Consider the following 19,446-nt stretch of genomic DNA (forward strand, 5'->3'; position numbering starts at 1 on the left):
ACATCCCCTTTTCCAGTGACCCATTAAATATGTATCTCAGTGGAACTACAATCTGGGGAGCAGCACAGTGAAGCAAAAAGTTGTCCATAAGACAATAACCTGTAGATTTACCATTGGGTAATGACTTCAATAGGTTTAACACCTCCTCCACTGACACCGTTTGCAGACTAAAAGAGCAGGTCTTGTTGCTCATAATATAATCATCAATCCATTGGACAACAGCTTGTTTGGAAGAATGTATGTTTACATTGTTGCTCAATAAATGAATTTTCTTTGTAAAAAAATCTGCAAAACAACTGGCAATATCAACTGGTTTTGTTATTATTCTTAGACCATTCATGAAATTGAAATTCATCATTTCATTCAAGCACCAACAATTCATGCAAATAAGACAGGAAACAACTGCTTTCTATAGTTTTATTGCAATAAGATACAGATATACTTCCAGACATTCAATTAATGACATTATATTGAAATATTGCAAGAGACAGTCCTCAATGATATTGATCCGAATATGAACAACTAAGTGACTAACAACATTTTCAACAGATAAAAGATGACGTTTTTTTTCTTCAAAAGAAATGTAATGGAATAAAGCAGTATAGATTAATACTACAATATACAACAGACTGGTACTGTGCAAGAAGAAGACTCAAGAACAATGAGATTTTCATGAAATAGTTCATAATAATACAGCTACTGGTAACTTGGGGCGCGTTCGTAAATTCACTCTGGCTATCTACTCCGATTTCAGAGCACTCTTGTCTGAGTGTGCTAGAGCGCAGAACAACTGACGAATTTACGAACATTCAACACCTGTTGAATATGGCTGGTGTCAGTAAACATCGGCAAAAAGTGTAATAAAAATGGTTGCCAGCAGCACAGTTAGTCACCAACGCTCTGAATAACATGAAAACAGCCTAAATTAGCTCTTCTAGGGCGAGACATTCTCAGTGGGGTTTGTATCTGGAAGTACCTAGCAAGCTAGCCAACGTTAGCTTGGGTGCTTGACTGCTGTTGAGGTCAGAACACTCGGCTCAACCCGACTCCTCGGTCAGAGTGTCCAGTGTGCTCTCAACGCGCCAAGAGCAAAACGCTCTGATTTTACCAACAGACAATCGGACAACGCTCTGAATTTACCAACGGACAATGCTCAATTTACAAATGCCCAGAGGGCACTCTGGCACTCCAGATTGAATTTACGAACGCACTCTGGCTCTCCAGAAGACATCAGGAAACAGAAAATCATTGAAAATGAACAAAAAAAAAATACTAAAAAAAGAGACTAACTACACAGTGTGCAGTTGTAAGTAGTACACTTGTATTGTACAAGAGCCACGCGCAGTTGAATAAAGTTCAGGGAAACACGACAATGAAGAAACAAGCTGGTGATCTACCGGAGGTCAACAAGCTCTGAGAACGGGAAAGATCTACCGGAGGTCAACAAGCTCTGAGAACGGGAAAGATCTACCGGAGGTCAACAAGCTCTGAGAACGGGAAAGATCTACCGGAGGTCAACAAGCTCTGAGAACGGGAAAGATCTACCGGAGGTCAACAAGCTCTGAGAACGGGAAAGATCTACCGGAGGTCAACAAGCTCTGAGAACGGGAAAGATCTACCGGAGGTCAACAAGCTCTGAAAACGGGAAAGCAAGACAGTGCTTGTACCCTTTTCACACTACTGACCCGTTCACAGAGCTGCACTGCGCCCGCCTGGTTACACATCCAGCATAGCTCCAGGAACCGGCCAGGACTACCGTTCGGGTCGACAAGATTGTGTGAAAAGGGTATGAGTGTCTGGAAGATACTCCTCAGTCTAGACATTGAGTCCATCTGTGTAGAGTGTGGGATATCTGAACCAAGTGACTTTTTTCCCCCTTTGCTCTCACAAGCTCCACTCTACCATTCCACAGTGGGGTGAACTTTCTTCCCAGAACATTTTGTGTTGAACAGCAATACAAAATATTATGCAAACCACTGCCAACGGGTTTCTCAACCACAAGTTAATCATTCACTATTCTTATGGCAAGAAACAAACATGTTTGTGGGACTTGCTGTAAGTAGCCACATAGCTAGTTTTTCTATATACATTCCTCTACACAAAATAAATGACAAAAATCGATCAATATCAACTAGATCAAAAATAGGTAGTCCATCTGATCATATATCCACACATTAAATATTCTACATTTCTGGTGCGAGTCCCCAATAATGAGAGTACAATATACTCTTGACAATATGCCTATTGGTGGTCAAAATGATAGTAAAAAAAAAAGTATAACTGAGCAAAATAAACATTACACTGAAAATAAAAAGTTTTGATAGCCAAAAAAAGGATTCTGTTCAAGTTGAACAAAGTGGGCTCATAATTGATCAATTCAAAATATATTTGATATAGAATTCCTTATATGACATCTTTATTTTTTTAATATCGTCCTCACTAGCATCTAAAACAACTCCAGCCAAAAAAAATGCAACCTTACGAACAGACGGTATTGGACCACAGCCCCCATAATGCAACACTACAGAGAATTGGACCTGGACCACATTGGTTTCTAACGGAGTCCCCATGCATTCACATGGGTCTCCATCGTTGTCCGTTAGCATGACTAGAATACCAATGAAGGCAACAACAAAAGCCATCATGAAAATACAGGCATCCGAGTTGAACTGACAATACTATTACAAGCGATCGTAGAATGAGTATAGTAAGCTTAAGGACATATTGCCTGCTTTGCATGGCTTAGATAAAACTGAAGGGAGAAGGGGATTGATGTCTACACACAAATGTCTTAGCTCCTATACTGCGCTGCGTTTCTAAGGTGTAAAAGGTTTGGAATTTGACACAATCGTTACAAAAATGAATAAATGTACCAAAATCCCTTGCTGACACTTTGACATGTCTTCCAGTATGAAAACAGCATGCATTGTAACAACAATTAACGTGTTTGGCACTTGAATTTTGATGTCCGATTCTAAATGGCGAATACAAAACTTTAAAAACAGGTTTTCCATTCCATCTTTGCGGTCTGCATGTACGTGGCCTCAGAATACATTTCTTCTAGAAAGCGGTATCTCAAATGACCCGTTTTATTTTTGTTGTCCGACTGCTTGTAATGGACATGACTCTAATGAACTCTGGTTTTATGTGTGTGTGTGTGGACAGAACCGATCACCCAAACAAACATTTCTCATTGAAAATAATAAGTACCGCAAAGAACCACAAGGCTGTTTATTGTTAATGCTGTTCATCTGCCGACGCCATTTTTTTTCTTCTTTTGTTCTCTCACCAGACATATTTCGGCAATACCCCCAATAAGTGAGGTCTTTCTTGGGGTGGGGTAAACTAGGGATTTTGGTCCATCCACATTAGTTATAGTGGCGTAGCCAACGGTTGGTCAATCGTAACGTCCGATGGCTGCCTAGGAGAGATCAGACTCATAAAAAAACAAGAGCTGAACTGTGTACAGAGGGCCAGATGCCACTGCTAGTACATGACCTTGGCCCAGTTGGGTGACAATAGACCAAAGGACAAGGTCGTGTTCAGTAGGGAAATGGGAAAATGTGTATATTTTGGTTCCCATTTGAATTTTGTTACCATGTTTTGCAGCTACTGGACACAACACTGGGCTTAGCCTAACCATGATTGTACAAATCGGAAGTTGTTCATAAGACAACAGTCTGGATTTGAGGGGTAGGTAGACGAGATGGCAGTACTTCCCCTAGTAAAAACAACGATTCCTTAGCTCTTTAATTCCCTCATCTGTGGAAATTGTCAAGAGACTTTGCCTCACAGCAGAAACGAGACATACAAGGGAAGCATTGTAGCAATAGTAAACAACAGAGTGGATGAGTTAACTAGAATGATATGGGATAAGTCATAACGTAAGTACCGAAAAATAGGGAAAACGTCGGGAGAACTAACGTGACAACTTCCTCAGACAAACATCTGTTAAGTTAGTTTGCATTTCTCTGTTTAAATAAGCCGGGGATTTTAGAACCACAATAAGGCTTCTCTTTTCCAACGTTATAGACATTTGACACCGGTGTCGATACTCAGACGTGGCATCTGTATAGTTGGTGGAAGATCGGAGCAGGCAAGATGAAGGTGTCTCCTCAGCGAGGTTGACCTGGAGGAGGTGGGAGGTTGTCCTTGGAGGAGCACGAAAGTGGAGGAGAAGGAGGTGGCAGTGATAAAATGTTTATGTTTGAACAGGCAAGGGCTTTCTCTCACCATCTCCTTCCTGCTCTCCTTCATCCCCCTCTCCTCCTTCTTCCTCCTCCTCCTCCTCTTCCGTGTGCTGCTCCAGCTCCTCGCGGGTGATCATCTCAAAGTCATTTCCATTGCTGTGCTGCGAGCCCTCGTCCTCACGCCGGTCGCTGTCTGTGTCAGAGCGCTCAGCGGTACTCGCTGACATCCCCGTCCCCTTCGCCACCTCACCTTCTTCCGTCCCCTGTGGAACTGTGCCCTCGTCTCCTTCACCTTCCTCGTCTTCTTCCTCCTCACCGTCACCCTCTTTCTCATCGCTGGTCTTGCCCTGGCTCTTCTTGCTGGAGTCCCGCGGGCCCTTGTACTCGTGCGTGTAGAGCGGGCGGAAAGAGTCGATGAAGCCCACGTCAGCCGTGAGGTTGGGCAGGAACCAGAAGTGGTGGCGTCCACCCGTCACCAGCCAGATGATCATGAACAGGATGCAGCGAGCTGAGGGGAGATAAACATTGTCAAATGGCATTGTAATGTCAAAGCAAAGGCCAGCAACTAACGTCAACGGTGCTGAGGGGAAGCAACGCAACCCTGTGACGTCAGCTTTGGTGCCGTGTCACCCAGTTTGACTCACGTCTCTAGGTAAACACAAGATACATTATTTAAAAAAAGTAAAGGAACAAAACGGAATTTTAACTTTATTGGAATTCCCTGTTAAATGGTTACTGCAAGATTCTGGCATTTAATTGGCTCGCGAAACTACCACTTAAGTTCTTGCATAATGCACACAGAGACATAAAAATGGTATCCACGAGTTTCTGACTCGTAGAACAAGGGCTTAATGTCAGAATCTGGCAGTATCCCTTTAAGGGTTGGATAGGAGTATTAGCAATATGGTGATCACACGCACAGGGAACGTGGGGGGGGCAGGGGACTGTTCAGCTGTGTGGAGAACAGGCCGTAGCTCAGGTGGCTGAGTTCCCTGATGATCTTCTTGTCCTTCCTGCGACACCTGGTGTTAATAGGTGTCCTGGAAGGCAGGCAATGTGCACCCAATGAGGCGTTGCTGTCAGCGGCAGTGGAGTTGCCGTACCAGGCTGTAATGCAGCCCGACAGTACGCTCTCGATAGTGCTCCTGTAGAACACAGAGCCCTCAGGATACATTTCTTCAGCCTCCTGAGGTTGAAGAGTTGCTGTCGTGCCTTCACCACGGCATCTTGGGGTTTGACCATTTCAGCTCCTTGGAGAAGAGGAACTTGATGTTTTTGACTGTCTCCACGACAGCCCTGTTGACAGGGAAGGGGCGTGCCCAGCCTGGTTCCTCCTGAAGTCCACAATCAGCTCCTTTGTTATGCTGACGTTGAGGGAGAGATTGTTTACCTGGCACCACACCACCAGTGCCTACCTCCTGTCAGAGAACTTGATGAAGGAGTTGTAAATGTGTGAGGCCACGCAGTCGTGGGTATACAGGGAGTACAGGAGGGGACAGAGGACACACCATTGTGAGGCCCCCGTGTTGAAGATCAGTGTGGAGGAGGTAATGTAGGCTACGTTTGTCAGGAAGTCGAGTTGATGTGGTGTTTGACTTGCCTCTTGAAGCACTTCATGATGACAGAAGTGAGTGGTACGCAGTGAATGGTCCTCCGTGGAGACCGCAGCACGTAGCCCTCGTTGTCCTCGGGGGCTCACCTCGGCGGCTCACCCTTATGCTCCAAGCATGAGAAAAAGGGGTTTAGCTCGTCCGGGTGTTGGTGTCCGTCATTGGCTTGCTTTTTGTAATCCGTGATCGTTAGAAGCCCCTGCCACATATGCCTCGTATCCGACCCGCTGAATTACTCCTCCATTTTGTCCCTATACTTCTGTCTTGCCATGTTATCGATCCGCTTGGGTCGCATGTGCGCTGTTTAACCATACAGTTGTCCCAGGTCACTTTGCCCTGTTTATAAGCAGCATTTCTCTCCTTCAGTTTCCCGACAAGGCTGCCATCAATCCACGTTTTTGGATTCCGGTAAGTTTTGAACGATACCATCGGTATCACATCATCTCTGCATTTTTGTCGCCCTATTCAATGATGTTATCCCCAGACGCGACCTGGAACATATTCCAGTCCACGTGATCAAAACAATCTTGGAGCATGGATTCTGATTGGTCAGAACAGCGTTGTACAGACCTGACCACCGGAAGATCCCTTTTGAGTCTTTGTTTGTAGGCGGGGAGGAGCAAAATGGAGTCGCACTCCGATTTGCCGAAAGGAGGACGAGAGAAGGCAATTCTACCTAGAGCATTAGGAGGACAAGTTGGTGCTAGCATATTGAGTTACACTATTTTTAGTTGTACACAAGTGTCTAGAGGTTGGGTGTTTTCTTTCTTACCAACAGCCAACAGCAGTATACTGGCCACGAAACAGCCTGCTGCCACGCTCAGGTAGTACACACCCACACGCATCTCAGCCGGCCACAGCGGGAAGAGAGTGGCTGCAATCACTGCAATTACTGGAAACAGAGACGCAGGCCTTAGTACAGTGGAAAATAAGCATTGTTATTCCCTTTACCAATTCATAGGGATGGGCATTTGAAATGTTGACTGTTCGAGTAATTGCATTTTTTTCAGTACTCAAATAAAGTTATTTTTAGAACACAAGGCCTGTACTGGAATTTATCTGTATGCTAACAGAGCTCAACAATGCCTGATTAATCAAACCACTACAGATAACAAATCCTAATTGCCCCATATATACGCACACATGTCAAAAAAACAAGTGCCATTTTAAGATTAATTTATTGAAACTGTAAAATCAACTAATTATATATTACATATACTGCTCAAAAAAATAAAGGGAACACTAAAATAACACATCCTAGATCTGAATGAATGAAATAATCTTATGAAATACTTTTTTTTTTTACATAGTTGAATGTGCTGACAACAAAATCAAACAAAAAATAATTAATGGAAATCCAATTTATCAACCCATGGAGGTCTGGATTTGCAGTCACACTCAAAATTAAAGTGGAAAACCACACTACAGGCTGATCCAACTTTGATGTAATGTCCTTAAAACAAGTCAAAATGGGGCTCAGTAGTGTGTGTGGCCTCCACGTGCCTGTATGACCTCCCTACAACGCCTGGGCATGCTCCTGATGAGGTGCGGATGGTCTCCTGAGGGATCTCCTCCCAGACCTGGACAAAAGCATCCGCCAACTCCTGGACAGTCTGTGGTGCAACGTGGCGTTGGTGGATGGAGCGAGACCTGATGTCCCAGATGTGCTCAATTGGATTCAGGTCTGGGGAACGGGCAGGCCAGTCCATAGCATCAATGCCTTCCTCTTGCAGGAACTGCTGACACACTCCAGCCACATGAGGTCTAGCATTGTCTTGCATTAGGAGGAACCCAGGGCCAACCGCACCAGCATATGGTTTCACAAGGGGTCTGAGGATCTCATCTCGGTACCTAATGGCAGTCAGGCTACCTCTGGCGAGCACATGGAGGACTGTGCGGCCCCCCAAAGAAATGCCACCCCACACCATGACTGACCCACCGCCAAACCGGTCATGCTGGAGGATGTTGCAGGCAGCAGAACGTTCTCTACGGCGTCTCCAGACTCTTATGTCTGTCACGTGCTTAGTGTGAACCTGCTTTCATCTGTGAAGAGCACAGGGCGCCAGTGGCGAATTTGCCAATCTTGGTGTATTCTCTGGCAAATGCCAAACGTCCTGCACGGTGTTGGGCTGTAAGCACAACCCCCACCTGTGGACGTCGGGCCCTCATACCACCCTCATGGAGTCTGTTTCTGACCGTTTGAGCAGACACATGCACATTTGTGGCCTGCTGGAGGTCATTTTGCAGGGCTCTGGCAGTGCTCCTCCTGCTCCTCCTTGCACAAAGGCGGAGGTAGCGGTCCTGCTGCTGGGTTGTTGCCCTCCTACGGCCTCCTCCACGTCTCCTGATGTACTGGCCTGTCTCCTGGTAGCGCCTCCATGCTCTGGACACTACGCTGACAGACACAGCAAACCATCTTGCCACAGCTCGCATTGATGTGCCATCCTGGATGAGCTGCACTACCTGAGCCACTTGTGTGGGTTGTAGACTCCGTCTCATGCTACCACTAGAGTGAAAGCACCACCAGCATTGAAAAGTGACCAAAACATCAGCCAGGAAGCATAGGAACTGAGAAGTGGTCTGTGGTCCCCACCTGCAGAACCACTCCTTTATTGGGGGTGTCTTGCTAATTGCCTATAATTTCTACCTGTTGTCTATTCCATTTGCACAACAGCATGTGAAATTTATTGTCAATCAGTGTTGCTTCCTAAGTGGACAGTTTGATTTCACAGAAGTATGATTGACTTGGAGTTACATTGTGTTGTTTAAGTGTTCCCTTTATTTTTTTGAGCAGTGTATATATAAATAAATAAATAGCCAAAAAGAATTATCTCCAAAAAAGACACTAACATCAACAGTGGCGCTTGCTTGTAAAAGCCTATGGCTGTACAATGGCCTAGCCTTGTTTTGTTAATTTCCCCGAGCCCTTATCACAGTCAAGAGGCTCCTATTTCATAGTAAAAATCATGATGTAACATAACAGAATAAAATATAAACTTTTTTCCAAATTGAAAAAAAGTTGCCAGTGCTAACTGATGTGCGTCTGAAACAGTTATTCTCAGAGTGCTCGCTTGAAACTGGGCTCAATTTGTCGAGGTGAATTTTTTTCTGGGTTGCAAAACAGAATCTGTCTTTTCGATAGAGACGTTCGATTTAGTTTATTCTGCCATTCTTTGGAATTTAAAAAACAATTCCACATTGTTAATCCATTTGGTGATGGTGATGAATTGCAGCCACAACATCTGTTTGGTGAGTAGACCTAGGCTTAATGATTGAAAATACACGCCGTCTTTATCAAAGTCACGTTTTCACTTTTTTTTTTCCCACGGTCTATGTTTAAAAGTGTTATAGCCTAGGCTAACCTATTCTAAATGGCACAAGCAGTTCGCAAAGTAGCCTAAGCGGAAAAATGACGTGACGCAATTATTCCAAACCTGCTGCGCTCCTCGTTGGAACCACCTATTTCCCTACTTCAATCAACCAGTCCATTTTGAACGCGATAAAACTGTTGTCATTTGGCAAGGAATGTAGCTTGTGTATCCCATCAGGTAGATATGTTTTGATAGGCATTTATTTCTGTAGGCCTAACAGAAGCCTGTGTGCTCATTTAGCCCGCATGTGTAGAGGGAGTGATCAGAACTCAATTGCGTTAGTGAGACACGGAGGGGAAAGGGAATTTAGGGACTGAGTGATGCTTGGATTGGTTTCTTTTTTATTGTGCCTCGCAAATGCACATGGACAAATTGAACACTAGAACCAAAGCAGATAAACGTTGTCTTTAAGACAATGTTTCAACCTCTGGTTAGAGATCGAGTTTTGACCTCCATTCCGACTACTCATGACCATCCCTACCAATTCAGTTGCAATTATCAGTTATTTGTGAAAGACAGTTTAATCAGTTATCAAAATGTAATATTCTAGGTAATTAATACTACAATTCCACTCACCCAGAATCAGTCCCATGGCAAAGGTTTTAAAATGGACTGGGTCGTAGATCCAAACAAATACCTGGAAAGTGGAGTAAATATAATAATTTAAAGTTTCACCTTAGAAAAAGTTATTTATTTATCAACCACAGCGATTCACCATTTTTCACATATCACATGGTGAACTCCGTGCAAGTCACATTGAACCTCTTGCCATCATATCATCATCACCATCATGTCATGCTTGCATGGCAAACTAACGCCACAAAGAATGTCTCTGGTCATGGAGAACGTGCCTCATTAAGTGCACCCTCAAACAAGGGTAAGCTCTTTTGCTCTGGAATTCTCTCAAATGTCACAGGGAAAAACAAACACCAATCTTCTGAATTCATGCCACAAAGATCAGAATGTTCCCCGTCTTTTAAAGTGAATATTACAACAATGACCTCTGGCTACACGCCGACTGAAACATGCTCACTTTTCCAGAAAGTCCTGCTTTCATATTTTTACCCATCCTAATCTTTGGCGAGGCGGAGCCCTTTTTCCCAGGATTCCCTGTGTTTCAACTCACCTCATTGCCATCCAAGAAGAGCTGATCCTCATGAGGCTCCAGTTTGAATTTCTTCTTCACGTCTTTTTTCTTCTTTGGCGTTCCGGGGCTATCATCCTGAGCACAAAAAAAAAAACTGCTTGGTCATATGGCCTTTATAAGAAAAATCTAAACCGCTTCAGTGGTCTAACCTGTTACGAACTATACATGTTCATAGCCTATATATTCAGTTCATTCAATTTACATACACTCTTCTCCTTCTTTACATCTGAAGCCTCTGCATCCTTGGAATCCTTCTTCTTATCTTTCTCCTTCTTTACATCTGAAGCCTCGGCGTCCTTGGAATCCTTCTTCTTCTCTTTCTCCTTCTTTACATCTGAAGCCTCGGCGTCCTTGGAATCCTTCTTCTTCTCTTTCTCCTTCTTTACATCTGAAGCCTCGGCGTCCTTGGAATCCTTCTTCTTCTCTTTTTCTTTCTCCTTGTCTTTCTTGATGTCCTTCTCTGGCTTCTTCTTCATGACTTTCAGAGCGCGGTGGAAGAATTGCTTCTTCAGCAGCCTGGAGGAGGAGAGCAGAAAACACCAGAACACATAAGATGAACCGTGGTCAAATATTGTTCAGTACTTCATCATATTGTTTCAGATTTTGTTTGGGAGCCCCTGAAACCACCGAGAGCCTGTATAGTCCTTGTAGAACCTTTCACATTACACACATTTTGCCCCGAACTTCCTAAGGACATAGGGACAACATACAAACATGGAAGTTGTAGTGAACAATGTGTAACGTGAAAGCAACTTTAGTTCTAGTGTAGGGTGGTAGTTAAACAACTACCAGCACTCCCACATTAGACTAACTTGTTGCAGTAGTCCACCACAGAGTCTCTGGTGGTGAAAACGGCTTCCTCTCCCTTCTTGGCCTTGGCCCACTTGGAGTCCAGCAGACAGTCCACCGCCTTGGAGGCTGACAAAGGGAAACAGACAACCATGTTCAAAAATGACATCAAAAGGTAGTAGAGAGATACTGTACGTTGAAACCCAATGACTATCATGCTATGAAAACATTCTGAAATCCTGGCCCCTGGGGATGTGTACAAAAGCTCCTCTCCAACAGACACAGCACACGCCAGAGATATTTAACCAACGACTGTGCAAACAGCATTTACTGACACTGTTGACAGAATAGGTCTGCTATGGGGCTAAAGTCATTGGGCAAATGTAAACATTGGCAGGTCAACAGTACTACTATGAGATATAGTGAGAGGTTCTGGGTCAAAAATTAACTATTCCAACCCTCAACTCAGCAGGACCAGAAGAAATAACAAATAAATGCCGATTGTCGTCTCTCACATCAAGACACCGTCGTCATTAGGCCTACTGCTAAGGCCCAGATATGTCCTGACTGTTCCTGACCAAGAAAAACTTCAGGCCTTAGTTAAAGATGCACTATGCAGAAATCGCTCTGCCATTTCCCTGCTTGCTTAAATTCTAATAGTTCGCCCAAGTTTGTGTGACAAAACAAGCAAGTATTGTGTAGAAAATTATTGTACCATCTAAACAGCTGTGAAACATTTTGCATAACCAAAAACATTGTATTTTCAGCTGTTTGAAGCTGGTGTACAAAAACTAAAGTAAGAGACACTAAACTAAAGAACAGGAAGCATAGAAATAGCGCACATAGAACAGATCTACAGCTTCTTAGACTTGCTTTCAATGAGAATGACAGATCTGTAACACACATTTCTATGCGAATTGGGTCAGCCCAAAAATTATATATTGCAGCTTTAAAGTGTAACATTTGGGTTTTCCTAGTCAAGTGGTCAAAAATAAAACACTTCTTTAATCCCCTAAAAGTGTTCCTCAAACCATTCCCCACAATGATAGCCTATTTGAAGTAGGGATATTCCAACAGTACCACACCTGATTCAACGAGGCCTAGTCACAGGCTTGTTGATAGTTGACTAATTTAAGCACTTTATGTGCTAGTACTGAAATATCAAATGCTGTGGGGACCGGCACCAACTGCTGCTGACTGGTTTGAGAATCACTGTCCTAAATGAGTGAACAAAGGAGAGCGTATGAACGGAGCACTGACCGATGAAGTAGTCCACCCGGTGGCCCATCATGTTGGTGGACTTGGTGGGGCAGTTGAAGCGGAGGTACTTGGCCACCGCCTTCTCCTCCTTGGTGGGCTCACTCACCTCCTACACAGTGAGGAAAAAGGGGAATCACAAGTCTGTGTGCTACTATGCCATGTTGAGTTGAATACCATCAACACTTACTCTTTTGCTGCGACACGTTTGCTGCTCCTGCCCCCCCCCCTACTAACAGTTACAGACCATAGACCAGGGTTTCCCAAACTCAGTCCACGGTGACCCCAAAGGGTGCACCCATTTTTCCTTTTGCCCTAGCACTACACAGCTGATTATAATAATCATCAAGCTTTGATCATTGCTGTGTTAAGGCAAAATCCACCAGAGGACCATGTTTGGGAAACACTGCCATAGATATAGGCTAACACTGTAGGGCCTACAGCAATGCTACAGACAGAGACAAGAACGCAGACCAGTTAAGGAGCAGATCAGACTGTCAGCCCAGGGCAGGGGTGGGCTTTAGGACCTCCCGCGGTGAAGTCAAGTCAATCAGCCAGTCATATTCACAACACATAATATATACATGTCATATATACAATATACATTGTCAGCAGCATACCACCCTGCCTCCAACTGCTGGCTTGCTTCTGAAGCTAAGCAGGGTTGGTCCTGGTCAGTCCCTGGATGGGAGACCAGATGCTGCTGGAAGTGGTATTGGAGGGCCAGTAGGAGGCACTCTTTCCTCTGGTCTAAAAAATAAAAAAATGAAAAATAAATAAATATCCCAATGCCCCAGGGCACTGCCCTGTGTAGGGTGCCGTCTTTCGGATGGGACGTTAAATGGGTGTCCTGACTCTCTGAGGTCATTAAAGATCCCATTGCACTTATTGTAAGAGTAGGGGTGTTAACCCCGGTGTCCTGGCTAAATTCCCAATCTGGCACTCATACCATCACGGCTGTCTAATCATCCCCAGCTTACAATTGGCTTATTCATCCCCCTCCTCTCCCCTGAAACTATTCCCCAGGTTGTTGCTGTAAATGAGAATGTGTTCTCAGTCAACTTACCTGGTTAAATAACGGTAAAATAAATAAAATTTAGCAGATGCTTTTATCCAAAGAGACTTAGAATCATGCGCGCATATATTTTACATATGTGTGGTCCCAGGAATCGAACCAAGTACCCTGGCGTTACAAGCACCATGCTCTACCAACTGAGCTACAGGAGGAGCAGCACCATGCTCAACCAACAGCTACAGGAGGAGCAGCACCATGCTCTACCAACTGAGCTACAGGAGGAGCAGCACCATGCTCAACCAACAGCTACAGGAGGAGCAGCACCATGCTCTACCAACTGAGCTACAGGAGCACCATGCTCTACCAACTGAGCTACAGGAGGAGCAGCACCATGCTCAACCAACAGCTACAGGAGGAGCAGCACCATGCTCTACCAACTGAGCTACAGGAGCACCATGCTCTACCAACTGAGCTACAGGAGGAGCAGCACCATGCTCTACCAACAGCTACAGGAGGAGCAGCACCATGCTCTACCAACTGAGCTATAGGAGGAGCACCATGCTCTACCAACTGAGCTATAGGAGGAGCACCTCCATGCTCTACCAACTGAGCTATAGGAGGAGCACCTCCATGCTCTACCAACTGAGCTATAGGAGGAGCACCACCATGCTCTACCAACTGAGCTACAGGAGGAGCACCACCATGCTCTACCAACTGAGCTACAGGAGGAGCACCACCATGCTCTACCAACTGAGCTACAGGAGGAGCACCACCATGCTCTACCAACTGAGCTACAGGAGGAGCACCACCATGCTCTACCAACTGAGCTACAGGAGGAGCACCACCATGCTCTACCAACTGAGCTACAGGAGGAGCACCACCATGCTCTACCAACTGAGCTACAGGAGGAGCACCACCATGCTCTACCAACTGAGCTACAGGAGGAGCACCACCATGCTCTACCAACTGAGCTACAGGAGGAGCACCACCATGCTCTACCAACTGAGCTACAGGAGGAGCACCACCATGCTCTACCAACTGAGCTACAGGAGGAGCACCACCATGCTCTACCAACTGAGCTATAGGAGGAGCACCACCATGCTCTACCAACTGAGCTACAGGAGGAGCACCACCATGCTCTACCAACTGAGCTACAGGAGGAGCACCACCATGCTCTACCAACTGAGCTACAGGAGGATCACCATGCTCTACCAACTGAGCTACAGGAGGATCACCATGCTCTACCAACTGAGCTACAGGAGGAGCACCACCATGCTCTACCAACTGAGCTACAGGAGCACCATGCTCTACCAACTGAGCTATAGGAGCACCATGCTCTACCAACTGAGCTATAGGAGCACCATGCTCTACCAACTGAGCTACAGGAGCACCATGCTCTACCAACTGAGCTACAGGAGGAGCACCACCATGCTCTACCAACTGAGCTACAGAAGGAGCACCACCATGCTCTACCAACTGAGCTACAGAAGGAGCACCACCATGCTCTACCAACTGAGCTACAGAGGACAGGATTAGGGTGAAGTTGCCCCTAGACTCTTATCTAGGTTCAGTTTAGCATTTTCCCTACTAATGGTTAAGGTTAGAATTGGGGGAGGGAAGGCTGACATCCAGCATATGACCACGTGGTGTTGAATGGCATTCATGAATTGAAGCATTTCATATGATTTCTAAAGAAGCATTTATAAAATCAACAAAATGGAATGATGTAACATTAGGCTATTTCACTGGGATTTCCAGAAATAGTCTTATGGTGATATATGGGACTGTAGTTCTTGTTTGGACATTACAGACAACAAACACAAACTCTATCATTGGCCAATTCCCTCGCACCCCCCTCCATTTTGCTCAGTTTCATAATCTCCTGCTTCGTGCCTACTGACTGAACATGGTCCGACACTGAAGCCAGTACTGCCTGCTAACATGGAGGGGAATGAGAGAGCATCAGCACAATGAGATGGCCCAGCTGGCTGGCTTCGCAGCTATACAGCACATGATGAAGCAAGGAGGGCTTTGAAACAGGGTTTTGGTTCAGGTATGGGCATCATCAGCCACAAAATACAGACACACGAGGCCCCACTAAATGGAAAAAACTCCCCCGTCTTTACCTGAGCCTATCCTATGAATATGAGGGTGACTTAGGCCACCCTCGCTTCCCCTATGAAAGACAGTTCTAAGTTCAGTAAGGCCCGCCATAGCAAAAGCATTTCGCAATAGGCAAACTAAAACCTGTTCTTATTGGAAATATCAGGTAGTAGCTTATCTCCTCGTTTCACAACGTTGTCTTGATAGTCCCTACTCTCTCAGGCCCAGTTGTCCCCACTCTCAGCTGCCCACGTCGTGGCCAAATAAACTTAAAGTCCAAATCTGGTTAGTCTAATAGTTGGTGAGGATAGCATAGCCACTGCCAGCTATCAAACCTGGGAAGTGTTTTGCTCAATGTTTATGCTCAGCGAAAGTTCACTTCACTCATCATGGTAATAAAGCAACATAGTAATCAGTTATTCAAAACATGTGCTTTTCCATTGCCATATCATGAGACAGAGCTAGAGAGAAAAAAAGAGAGAGAGCACAAACTGGATATAAAGGAATAGATGTAATTTCAACTATTGCATAATAACATACCCTGTTCCTGCAGCCAGGAGAAGGACATATGGAATATTAAGCAATTTGACCACTGACAGCCAAGGTGTTAATGGATTCGATTAACTTCCATTACACTACAGTAAGGTATATTATTGTCATCAGGTTGTATTTAATGTGAGTGTAACCGGTGTGAAAATGGCTAGTTAGTTAGCGGGGGTGCGCGCTAATAGCGTTTCAATTGGGTGACGTCACTCGCTCTGAGACCTGAAGTAGTTGTTCCCCTTGCTCTGCAAGGGACGCGGCTTTTGTGCACGATGGGTAACGATGCTTCGTGGATGTCAGTTGTTGATGTGCGCAGAGGGTCCCTGGTTCAAGCACAGGTTGGGGCAAGGAGAGGGATGGAAGCTATACTGTTACATTGGCATGAGTTTGAGGGTGGGTATAATTTGTGGAATGTTCCAAAAGGAATCGGTCCCAAAAAGTTTAAAGTACAAGGTTGTCAACAAACAACGCATACAAAGTTGCATGATCAATTCACCTAGCTAACTAGCTGCCGAATAGGCATCAACTCACCTCGTAGCTTATTCTTAATGTTTGTCCATAGGCTACCAGAGACATTTTTCGGAATAAACGTGGTGAGTGAAAACTTAATGATGTAGCCCACTCCCTATCCGGTATCTTATTCTGCCGCTATACAACTTTGTATGCGTTGTTTGTTGGCAAACTTATTATTTACGAAGTTTTGGGAACAGATTCCTGTTGGAACGTTCCACAGATAATACCCACCCTGAGTTTGTCTCAAACAATTGACAGGGACTTACCCCAAAGAAAACTGGTCCAGCATTACTTGCAAAACTATTGCAATTTGTACAATGACCAATTCACCTCGAAAGAAATCACGCCGCAATCTAGCTACGTCTAGTTAAACCACGTCACCGTAGTTTTAATGAGACTATTCTCTTGTGGCCATCAAACATCAATTAATGAGGATGTGCTGGCGCATCAGTGGCATTTGGCTTGCCAAAACAGTAACATTAACTAGCTATTTATATATTCCAGAAAACACGTCTTGGCTTTTAACATCTGTTTGCCCGCCATGCAACCGCACCTTGCTTTACTATCATTGTGATGGTAACGTTAGCTGGAGAGTTTTGTTAGTAGCTGGTAGTAAAGCTAGTTGGCTACGGGTTTGCGCTAGCTTTCTCTGCCTGGTTTCTGAGATAGCCTGGCTAACTAGCAAATTGTAAATACCTAACGTTGCTGTAACGTTACCTAATATCTTCCTCCTTTTCACAAAAAAGGTTTTCTTAACCGGTAACGTTCACTAACTAGCTAGCTAATGTTCTGAAATAGCTAGGTTTTGCTATTTGAAATATTCGTGTTAAATATAAATGTTATGCAAAATGACTTCCTGCAAAATTAAATATTTCAGTCGTTAACGGTAGCTGCTAGCACAGCTTTTCGCCTATTATCAACAGCATCGAATCGCTAGCCACATTACCATACTAGAAAACTAGTCTGTTGCGGGAAATATTTCAATCTTGAAAATAAACTCTCTGTAATACATCCAAGCAAAAACTATCTTCTTCCAGTTAGCGTTAAAATGATTTTTACCTGGATCCGTTTCTTATGCCTCCTGCGCTCCGCCATGATTCTCCAACACAGCTCGTCTGACGTGTAATCACGTAGGACGTACGGGTAATATCGCGAGAGCAAAATGGCACACAAATGTACGTTCCAAAACACGGTTCCTTCAATAACGTCCCTTGTTCTTCTTCGGTGGGGGTTTATCAGCGGTTGGCATCCAACGTTATGGTGCATTACCGCCACCTAATGTACTAGAGTGTGGGCTAGAGACAGGGAGAAACTAAATCCTTCCTGCCAGCCCTGTTGCTCTTAAAAAAGATAACAACATATTTCAGACTATATCTAATGACGTTCTATTCAATATACTCTTTAAACACATTTCCTGTTATCCCCTTCTCCCTGACCCAATAATTAATTGCCAGCTGCTGTCTCCTAATCTGCAATGGCATTTCCCCCATCTCCATCTGTAGTGCAAATCAAATCAAATCAAATTTATTTCTATAGCCCTTCTTACATCAGCTGATATCTCAAAGTGCTGTACAGAAACCCAGCCTAAAACCCCAAACAGCAAGCAAAGCAGGTGTAGTGCAGCCACTGGGGACGTCCAAAACGCACCACTACATATTCTGAGTCCTTGTCCCTGTATGACATCTAGCCTTTCCAATGATGTCCGGGCTGCCGAACCATACACTATACTTCTATAGTCTATTACAGATCGGATCAACGCAACATACATGGTCCTGAATGAGGAACCCCCCCCCCCACTCCTTCCCCATCAGACAGCGCATCACATTTAGTACCTTCTTACTCTTTCCCACCACTCTCTCAATGTGTTCTGACCAGGTCAGTCTAGTGTCAAAGTATACCCCAAGAAACCTGAAGGCCCCCACCCTCTCCAAGTTTCTCCCATATAACCTCAAGCATACCTCATGTCCCACCTTCCTCCTGGTAAAGAACACTGTCTGAGTTCTCTCTACAGAGAACCTGAATCCCCACATTAATGCCCACTTCTCTATCTGATCAATTGCTTCCTGTACCTTCCTGACTCTATATGGCACATTTCTTCCTCTTTTCCATAAGTCCCCATCATCTGCAAATAACGACCTCCCAATATCCGGCTGTACCTGAGAGTAAACAATCTTTGATCAGGATTGAGAACAACAGAGGACTAATCCACCTCCCCTATGGTGTACCTTTATCCACCATGTAGCTTCCAGAGAGAGACTTCCTGACCCTCACCTGGACAGACCTTCCAAACAGGAAATCCTTTATCCAGTTGTATGTTCTTCCTCCTACCCCCATAATATCAAGCTTGATTAACAAGCTCCATTATCATACGCTCCATAATCTTACATACATGTGATGTTAAGGCTATTGGCCGATAGCTTGTTGGCCTCGTTGGGTCCTTCCCTGGCTTCCGGATAGGTAATACTACTGCTTCCTTCCAGCTGCCTGGTAGTTTCCACTCCTCCCATACTCTATTGTACAACACCAATTACTTATCCAGTGCCTCATTACTAAGATGGGCCAATAAAATATAGCACACCTCATCTTTCTAAGGTGAAGTTAACCCAGCCTTACCTATTGACATTTTCACCTCTGCCATGGTAAATGGTGCATTCAACACATCCTTTACATCCTCCCTCCTATCCAGCACTCCAAGATGCTCCTCTCTCGTTACATATCTCCCCCTCTGCCCCTCTGATCAATTTGCAGAGCTATGCACTTGGACAAACGCTTTGACCATCATCTCTGCCTTCTCCTCATCTGTTACTGCCATATCCTTCCCACTCGTCAACACTGGATAATCCCACTCTCTTCTGACCCCACTCATCCTCTTAATCATCCCCCACACTTCTCCCACTGGTGTCGCCCT

General features: G+C 44.7%; 1 protein-coding gene across 2 annotated transcripts; it reads right to left on the reverse strand.

Annotated features, from left to right (window-relative positions):
• Positions 1 to 403: 403 nt before the first annotated feature.
• LOC115170107 (translocation protein SEC62) lies at positions 404 to 17,701 on the reverse strand. Of its 2 annotated transcripts, XM_029726402.1 has the most exons (9): positions 17,598 to 17,701; positions 12,368 to 12,476; positions 11,131 to 11,236; positions 10,707 to 10,834; positions 10,525 to 10,652; positions 10,298 to 10,393; positions 9,748 to 9,808; positions 6,573 to 6,692; positions 404 to 4,698 (listed from the first exon to the last, which is right to left on the reverse strand). In XM_029726402.1, exons 1-9 carry the CDS (start codon positions 17,631 to 17,633, stop codon positions 4,202 to 4,204), a joined length of 1,281 nt encoding a protein of 426 aa, XP_029582262.1. In that variant the 5' UTR covers positions 17,634 to 17,701; the 3' UTR covers positions 404 to 4,201. The 2 variants fall into 2 exon arrangements, with proteins under 2 accessions (XP_029582262.1, XP_029582261.1); XM_029726401.1 differs by having other exon boundaries at positions 10,525 to 10,834.
• Positions 17,702 to 19,446: the final 1,745 nt, after the last annotated feature.

The sequence above is a fragment of the Salmo trutta genome, chromosome 31 (assembly GCF_901001165.1).
Source record: "Salmo trutta chromosome 31, fSalTru1.1, whole genome shotgun sequence".
Taxonomy (NCBI): Eukaryota; Metazoa; Chordata; class Actinopteri; order Salmoniformes; family Salmonidae; genus Salmo; species Salmo trutta.

Coding starts and splice junctions, on each gene's coding strand:
- LOC115170107 (XM_029726401.1), bottom strand. CDS start 17,633: ATGGCGGAGCGCAGGAGGCATAAGAAACGGATCCAG. Junction 12,477..17,597: donor GGCATAAGAAACGGATCCAG/GTAAAAATCATT, acceptor CTCACTGTGTAG/GAGGTGAGTGAGCCCACCAA. Junction 6,693..9,747: donor TGCCATGGGACTGATTCTGG/GTGAGTGGAATT, acceptor CTCTGTTTCCAG/TAATTGCAGTGATTGCAGCC.